Source organism: Megalops cyprinoides, chromosome 7 (assembly GCF_013368585.1).
Source record: "Megalops cyprinoides isolate fMegCyp1 chromosome 7, fMegCyp1.pri, whole genome shotgun sequence".
Classification (NCBI taxonomy): Eukaryota; Metazoa; Chordata; class Actinopteri; order Elopiformes; family Megalopidae; genus Megalops; species Megalops cyprinoides.
The window spans coordinates 32,696,242-32,705,289 of NC_050589.1; the positions used below are offsets into that span (position 1 = coordinate 32,696,242).

A 9,048-nucleotide genomic window follows, 5' to 3' on the forward strand; every position below is an offset into this window, starting at 1 on the left:
CAATTAACAATTCTTCTCAATGCAGTGTTGACTTATATATATCTATATTTCTTTTCATTCAGTCCCCTTGCTGTTGTCTGTTGTCCACTCAGAAGAGCGCTTGCAGGTACAAAAGTGAAAATTCTTAAACAAATGTGCTATGACTGTACAAAAAGAGTATTAAAGATTAACCACTGCAGACATATGGGAAAGGGAGCAGTGTAAAAACCTGGCACAGGTTGACTGCATTTTTGCTTCCCCACCCTTCCTCCAGGAGTACACCCCCCCCCCCTCCGTTTTTTATCTCGCTGTGTGCCTCTGGGAGAACTAGGCCTGATCTGCTTACACTACCTCTGTACCTGTCCAATAACATGGGAGGATCCCTCCAGCAGTGACAGGTAAATGTGGTGGGTGGGGCCAGGGCAGCGAAAGGGCAGGTGGGCCCCCGCCCCCCTCCTTGAGCTGGATAGATTTAAGCGGCCGCCCGCAGCAGACTGTCACTCAGAGGGATCTGACTGTCCTTCTAAGTGAGCTCCCTTGCTCCTCGTTCTCTGTGCTCTCTCTTCTTTTCCCTCTGACACCCCACTCCGTCTCACCATGACCTCTGTAACCAGAACCAGCTTCAGCAGCGGGGGCAGCATGAGCGGCGGTGGCTTCAGCTCTGGCTTCAGCTCTGGCTTCAGCTCCAGCGGCGGCTTCGGCGGCGGCGGCGGCGGCGGCGGCAGCATCAGGAGGAGCTTCACCAGCGCCTCTGCCCACGCCGCCCCCCTTGGCAGCAGCCGCATCAGCACCTCCTCGGTCAGGCGCTCGGTTGTTGCGGGCGGTGGCGGGTACGGAATGGGCAGCGGTGGTGGTGGCGGCGGCTTCAGCTACGGCATTAGTGGCGGCGGAGGCGGCGGTGGCGGCGGCGGCGGCCTGGGACTGGGACTGGGACTGGGTGCGGGTTACGGCGGCGGTGCTGGCATTGGGCTGGGTTTCGGTAGCGGTTTGGGCGGGGGTTTCGGTGGCGGTGCCGGCGGCTTTGTGGCCCCCATCACAGCTGTTACAGTCAACCAGAGCCTGCTCGCCCCCCTGAACCTGGAGATCGACCCCAACATCCAGGTCGTCCGCACCCAGGAGAAGGAGCAGATCAAGACCCTCAACAACCGCTTCGCCTCCTTCATCGACAAGGTCAGTCCCATTTTTCACACAATACCTCTGTTGCTGTCATCAAAGGGCCCAGGACTGCTGCTTCTGGCAGGCTAAAGGATGGACGATCAGGCTGTAATCTGTGCTGTCAAAAAACAATTATCATGCCTGATCTGTTTTAGAGTATAAAATGCAAACTACTTATTTTCCACTTGGAGAAGTCTGGTTTGTTCAATTGATTAATGGCTGATGTGTCGCAAAGGCTGTTTGCCGTGTGCTGTTGTTACTGAGCTTCACATATAGACTCTTTTAATTGGCAACCAGTCAATTGGTCGAATTGGTCGATTGGAACAACTTTTTAAACATTTCACAACCGCTGATCTGAAACCATTGATCTAACCACCCCCGAGCTTGCAGAATGTCAAAGATAAGATCTGGAAAAGAGTGATTACAAAATAACAGAGACCAACTGAAACACTTTTTTGTTTGCCTTCATTCGAGGGCTGGAAGCAGTATCTGAAGTTTGCATTAAATATGAAAGCACCCGGAGTATTTCCTTTGGCAACCAAATGCATAGTAATTATCTCAGGTCTCTGTGTCCGTGGGGGGGGGGGTGAGTTTGGATGAGTTTGGAAACCCTAGCCTTGCCAGATCCTGTGACTGCTGCTGCTATCTAAATAAGGGTGGAGATCAGGTTATCACCTGTTCCCAGGCAGCCAGTTCTCTCTGTCTCTGTTTAAATAGCCAGGGGGCAAATATCTCTCCATACCTCATAGGTGGGCAGAACCAGACAACTGTATGCCGTGCTTAGCCGTTTTCAGATGCGAGCTGAGTCCAACTCAGCAGCCTCCACCAAGGAGGGGCCCCCGATATGCCCTCGCCCTCACCCTCGCCTCAGACGCTTTCTTCTGCCGTCCCTAGAGAACACAATAAACAACACACATTACCCTAAAATAAAGGCCGCATCTCCTGGCAAAACTACACAGGAAAAGCAGGAAAAAAGAAAACAGCCACACCTTTGCTGTGAAAATGCGTAGTCAGCTGTCGTGCAGCTGCGAACCACACCTTTGCTCATGGGAAAGATGAATGAACGTATCCTTTTACATGGAGGCAGTATGTGAAAGCAGATCATTCAGTGTGTAATTTTAAGCGTAGGAATAAGCCATCATTGAAGCCTTCAATATTGTTACAGCATCTTTCTTTTAAAAGATATTGCAGCATGAAGGATGGGCAGGAAAATATTCTGTAACTGCATACTTTTTCAATGTCTTCTTCAAGGTGTTATTAGTGGAGAGGAAGATTAGGATCTAACACATGAATTAATTAAAACCCAGTGTAATGATTCAAAGGGGAATGGGGTAATTGCCATTGGCTTTTTTCCAACAGTTTGGTTAGGTGTGGCAAGTCTAGGCAAGACTGCTCAGATCTGTGCTGCCACACCTCTATGGGTGTGCCCTGGGCCCTGCCCATATCCCTCCCAGCTATGTCAAGTTGAAGGAATTTTTTGAGAACGTTAGATGTGAGCAAGAACAGTCAGGACATGTTTAAAACTTGCGATAGTTTATGTGATGGTTCACAAAGAGCTCTCTCAAAGATTCCTCCAGCCACAACAGCTAACTGTGGAATTCATCATGTTTGCCCAACCCCTGCAGCAACACCTTGGCAACAGCCAACCAGAACTGAAAGAGCAGCCAGAATGAGCCCATCCCTCTGCTGAGGGTGTGGCACAGAGCAGTTATACCCAGGGGCAAGACAAATTAAAATGAGTGGCTTAATTTTTAATGAGTAGTCAAAACAAACAACAAGAAATTTCTTATTCATCCTAAGTTTTTATCCCCATATTATTCTCGTGTAACCCCTGCGATGGTTTCTCTCCCCACCCACAGGTACGTTTCCTGGAACAGCAGAACAAGATGCTCGAGACCAAATGGAGCCTGCTCCAGGACCAGACCACTACCCGCTCCAACATTGATGGCATGTTCGAGGCTTACATCGCAAACCTACGCAGACAACTGGACAACCTGGGCAATGAGAAGGTCAAGCTGGAGGGAGAGCTGAAGAACATGCAGGGCCTGGTGGAGGACTTCAAGAACAAGTGAGTAATGACAGTCCCATCAGTCATGTACCAATAATCCTGTTCAGATTTGACTTGAATGGGAGCTGATCTCTACTCACCACCAGCGCTTTACTTCTGTGAGAATCCACCCATTAGTCAAGATGAGCAAGCAATGCAATTTTTCAGGTGAAGTCATAGGTTGAGTTTCTCAGATGGCAACAGTTTGTACCTCTTAACAAGCAGAGGTTTTGCCTGGTTCCTAATAGTAAGTAAAGCAAGTAAATAAAGCAAAATTTCTTTGATTTACTCCTGCAGATATGAAGATGAAATCAACAAGAGAGCTGCAGTGGAGAATGAATTTGTCCTGCTCAAGAAGGTAAAACACTTTAACTAGATCTGTTTTTTTCAGCCAACGCTTCAGTTTTTCATCCAACGTCAAGTGGCATTAGCCTAAGCCCCCTCTGTGAATCCAACTCTTCTCTTTCAGGACGTTGACGGTGCCTACATGACCAAGGTAGAACTGGAAGCCAGAGTTGACGCTCTTCAGGATGAAATCAACTTCCTCAGGGCCATCTATGAAGAGGTAAGCTCCGCTCGTGGCAAAACCCCAAGGCAGCTTGAGGCATGATCTTTACAGCCTCCTCTATTCTGTGCAATGTTTCCATGAATACTTTCACTGTCAGCAAATACATCTCTTCTTCTTTCTGTGATCACCGCAGGTCCTAACTCATTTTTTCTCTCTCCCTCTTATCCTCTCCCTTTTCAGGAGCTGCGTGAGCTGCAGGGCCAGATCAAGGACACCTCAGTAATAGTGGAGATGGACAACAGCCGCAACCTGGACATGGATGCCATCGTGGCCGAAGTGCGCGCCCAGTATGAGGACATCGCCAACCGCAGCCGCGCCGAAGCCGAGACATGGTACAAGCAGAAGGTGAGCTTTAAGATCTCCACATCTCATCCCTCTCTGCTGGCAGTCAAAGCCTGAGCGAAGAAGGATAGATGTCTGGAGGATCTCTGACATGTTCCACTTCTCTCTCTCACCTTGTCAAGTTTGAGGAGATGCAGACCTCTGCGGGCAAATTTGGTGATGATCTGCGCTCGACCAAGGCCGAGATTGCCGAGCTGAACCGCATGATCAGCCGTCTGCAGAACGAGATCGAGTCCGTCAAGGCACAGGTGAGACATCGAGCTCATGCTGTTACTTTTAGAGGATCCGTAGGGCTTCTGAAATACAAAGGTGGTGAGAATCCCTTGCTGCAAGTGTTGCAGTGTCCTTCAATGCCTGCTAACTGTCATACGGTGGCACAAAAGACACTCCTTTGAAGCCCTCCTGTTTGCAATAGCGTACCACCCTGGAGGCCCAGATCGCTGAGGCCGAGGAACGCGGGGAGCTGGCAGTGAAAGATGCCAAGCTCCGCATCAAGGACCTGGAGGAAGCCCTGCAGAGAGCCAAGCAGGACATGGCCCGCCAGGTGCGTGAGTATCAGGAGCTGATGAACGTCAAGCTGGCCCTGGACATCGAGATCGCCACCTACAGGAAGCTGCTGGAAGGAGAGGAGATCAGGTGAGCAGGGTTGTAGCAGTAGTAGTAGTAGCCATATATTTTTTTTAATGGGGAAACAGGAAAGAAGACAGAGGCTTTGTTGACTTGAACATTAATTAATGATTAATGCCCATCAGCCTCAAACTGCTGTGTAAAAAGCCTTTTCAAATCTCTCCCAAAGACTGTCCTCTGGTGGAGCAACTGCTACTATCCATGTTCAGTCTTCTGGCGGTGGTGGCGGCGGCGGCGGTGGTGAGTACCCCACTTTATAAATGACTTACTCTGAGATTAACCAGCATTCATGGCGAAGATTAGGACACTGCTGTGAAGTATTCATTCTGTTCAGAAATCTGTCCAGTTCAACATGGACAAGACATTCGCTATAAGTAGCTGGATCAATGATCGATTTGTCCGCTTCCTTTCTCTGAGCTTCAAAGACCTGCAGAAAGAAATTTGATGTCTCTGTTAAAAAAATAAAACACAACAAAAAGGCATTAGACACAGAATAGCCTCCTGAGGAGGAAGCAACAGGCTGACGATGGGGGTGGTTTGGAGGGTCGTCCTCAGGAGCCGTTGTGTGACGAACTCACCTCTGTGCATGCAGGATACGGCCTGGAGAGCGCTGGAGGTGGCTTCGGCTATGGATCGGGCGGCGGAATGTCCCTGGCTCTGGGTGGCGGAGGTGGCGGCGGCGGCGGCGGTGGATTTGGCTACGGCAGCGGCAGCAGCATTTCCATGAGCGGAGGCGGCGGAGGCTTCGGGGCCAGCAGCATCGGAGGGGGAATCTCCATGTCCCGGTCCGCTGTGGTCTCCAGCTCCAGACGCCTTTACTAAAGACAACACCCTCCTCCCTCCTTCCCTCCCCCTTTCCTCTCCTCCCTCAGAACCTGCCTAGCACACCTCTCCATAATCGGGAATAGTCCTGACCTTCGCTCAATTGGTCCTACTTTCACCAGCTGAGTACAGGGCACCTATTGGTCCCTCCAAACCTGGAAAGGGCTTTTATATATTTCACAAGCACTCAATACAATTCAGTGAACCACTTGCTCATTGCATTTAGGAAAAAAAATATGAACAGACAAAAAAAAATCAGACTCAGTTCAGGTCATGGACTGTGACCGGGATCAATAGATGGCTCTCCTGCACTTCCTTGCTCATTCAAAGAATCAGAACTAACAGAAACCACAATATAATGGGATGTCAAGTATTATCTTTCTGTTTGTTTATTTTTGTGTGCGTGTACCATTTTCTTTCTAAAACAGCCTTCCTTCACTTACGTATATCTGATTTCAAAAAAGAAATAGAGAATGAGAGACAAGCAGCCGTGATGAATCCTGTCAGATCCCTTATTATCAGCCTGGCTGCTTGTTTGCTGCTCCAGAACACAAAAATGAGAAAAAGACAGTGCTACCCAGTCTCTGCAACAGCAAGGGTGACAGTACCACAGTAACACCCCGTCCTGTTGCATTTAAAGAGTAAAAAAGCAGAAAAAGTCTGGTAATAGCCCTGTGTTTTTCTCCTCCAAAAGCTGAGACAGAGGAGAGACAAGTGGCAGTATGACCTCAGAATCTGTAGGCCTCTGTCCTCTCCGCCTTAAGCTTGGTTGTGTTTTGTATCAACAAAAGCAGTCTTTCTGAGTTAGAAACTAAGCGGTGACCCTCCCATTGAAGAGGCAGTCTGTACTGAAGTAGGTCTGAGAAACCTTCAGGGTTGAATTTCTCTCTATACTTTTTTCCTCATCTCCCAGGGATGTTGGGTTCACCAGAGAGGTTTTAAAAATGGCTTTGTTTTGCTTTCATTGTATTTCGCTTAAATAACAAAAGGCTGACCTCTGTAACCAGATTTAATGACATGCAATTGACTGTGTAACACCAAAAACATGAATAAATCTGAGTTCCTTAAGTCTTGACTACAGCCTCTTATTCCAGTTAGACTTAAACCATTTTATGGCTTTATCTGCTATGTGTTTTCATTGAGCTGCATTTTTCCATTTTGCATATGTGAAGTCATCTTGTCTTTGTCAGGTGCTTAGATCATACTGTAGAAACAATCATTAAGAAGAAGCTGATAATATAACAGTTTCATATGCACAACTTACAGTAGTCAATGCTATTTAATATCAAAAGACTTCGTTCAGGGTGAGTTATAAAATATGCCTTTAAACCATCCGACCATCAGAACTACAAAAACAACTTCTTGTTGGAGATTCATATTGGCTATCATTAAAACCTGACCTTTAAAATGGTGTGTCTTGTTAGTTCTTGAAGTCCTGAAAGTTTTGAAGAGGAAAGGAAAAAATGCTAAGCATATTACAGAGGAAGAACCTGGTTATTGGTAACTGTTTTGAGAGAAAGATCAGAGAGTGTTCATAACGATCTCACAGCTTTCGGAGGGGAATGGAGGAGAGTTACAGAATGTCTATAATGTCATTTCAGAAGGTCTAACGTGTATAACATGAATGAAACATGGAACTGGGGATTTAAATGTAAAATATGTTTAAGTTGGTGAAAATGCTGTCAGAGAAGACTGGAAAACCTGGAATCTGACAGGAATAGAGAAGAAACAAAGCCATCTACATGGAAGCAATAAAAACTATTGAGACATATGAGGATCCAGACATGAAAGAGAAAGCTGAAGAGAAAACCAGAATGGACCCAACTCAGAACCTTGGCAAGAAAGGGTGATGATCAGAGCAAAGCAGTGGAAAATTGAATAAGGAAACTACAATATAATGAAAATCAAACAATATACATTATATATACATACAATAAATGTAATTAATGTATAATGTACAAAAACAATTGATAATGAGCTCAAGATTATAAAGACAGAACAACTGGGGGGATATCCCACTATACCGTCATCACAGAAGAATAATATAACTGAATAAATAATTTTTATTTATTAATCATTTTTTTTGGATCAGATCATTCTTGGTGATACTGGCAGTTATGCATGTTTCTGGACTGCATATGTCCTTAAATGAACTGTAACTTAGCCTTTGTGTGTTATCAAGAATTATAATGCAACAGAGATGACAAGAGTTGCTCTACAGCAAAATCAGATTTTGACAAGAGTGTTCATGCCACTAATCTCAGTCACTCAACAGGTAACTTGTGGATTCTCTGCCAAGGCCAACTCTGCTGTGAACACAGTGCACATGCCTAATGCTACTACCCATCAGTTTTTTGACATGTTTGGTTGAATGTGGACTCCTGAAAAGTCACCACCTGTCAAATCTACACACTTTTCTGGCTTACTCCTATATCATGTATTAGTCTGGTAATGGAACACTGTCAACAAGGATCATTGTGGAGTACTAAACATCTCTCTGTAGGAGCTGAGACACAGAAGTATACAGAGGTGTGATGGAAGTACAGTGGGAAACTCCCTGCTCCTCCAGGCCATTTATCCACCTTCTGCCAGTTTCACTGACCCTGTCTGTTCCTGTCTGAGCCGGGGAACCCAGAAGCTCTGGAGATCCAGAGTATCATGTTATCACAAGTAACAGGGAGAATGGCAGCTGCCATTCTCTTCAGCTGCCCTAGAATATTTTCTCAAAGTCCTTTTTCCCTGTTGTGGTTTAACATATACACTGTGTATGTTAACACTGTAGTTTGCAAATGTTTGGGGTGGAACAGTAATTTAATGTCTTAATGGATCTGAAAATATAGTGTTTCTATATGGCAAGGCAAAGTAAAAATGTTCATTAATGCTGCTTTGAATCTGGATCTGCTTCTTTCACTGATAATCTTATTCTAAAAACAAATTTGTTTTCAAATTTAATGCAGAAGCTTGCGCAGTTATGGTTGTTAATTCAGAACATCCTCAGATCCCTATCTCTTACCTCTTTAATTACACTGCCCTCTAGTGTACAAAACAAATTCAGCACTCAGATGACATAACCATATTCTGAACTTTTCCATTACAATGAGGCCCCTCAGGTGCCCCCAGGAGAAACAAAAGTCCTGAGATTGTTCTTTAAACCAATCTGGAACCTGTGTGCATTACACAACCAAGTGAATGAAGGATTCTAAAGAAATACTCCTTGTAGTTACTTTTTCCAGGAAGCCAAAAAGTAGCCGCTAAATGACATCACTTACACCTGCTCTGATTAAGCCCAAAAGTCTTTTTATGATCACTGTGATCAGGTGAGTCCTTTTGATATACTGTGGTGCAGCTACACACATAAACACTTTGAATTCAATACAATAATTACATGAAAAAAGGAAATGGAAATCTCCCTCTTGTTGGCAGGCCACAGAAATGGCATTGTGCTTATCAGCTGCATGTTGATGGAGGTCTCAGTACCGATGAACACAATGGAGGCCTGTATGCCAGT

At 45.8% G+C, this 9,048-nt stretch overlaps 1 protein-coding gene across 1 annotated transcript; it reads left to right on the forward strand.

The window, feature by feature from the left end:
• The first annotated feature begins 466 nt into the window (after positions 1-466).
• On the forward strand, positions 467-6,150 carry krt5 (keratin 5). Its single transcript, XM_036532930.1, has 9 exons — positions 467-1,149; positions 2,994-3,202; positions 3,479-3,539; positions 3,651-3,746; positions 3,930-4,094; positions 4,214-4,339; positions 4,507-4,727; positions 4,888-4,958; positions 5,311-6,150. Exons 1-9 carry the CDS (start codon positions 577-579, stop codon positions 5,538-5,540), a joined length of 1,752 nt encoding a protein of 583 aa, XP_036388823.1. The 5' UTR covers positions 467-576; the 3' UTR covers positions 5,541-6,150.
• The last annotated feature ends 2,898 nt before the right edge of the window (positions 6,151-9,048 follow it).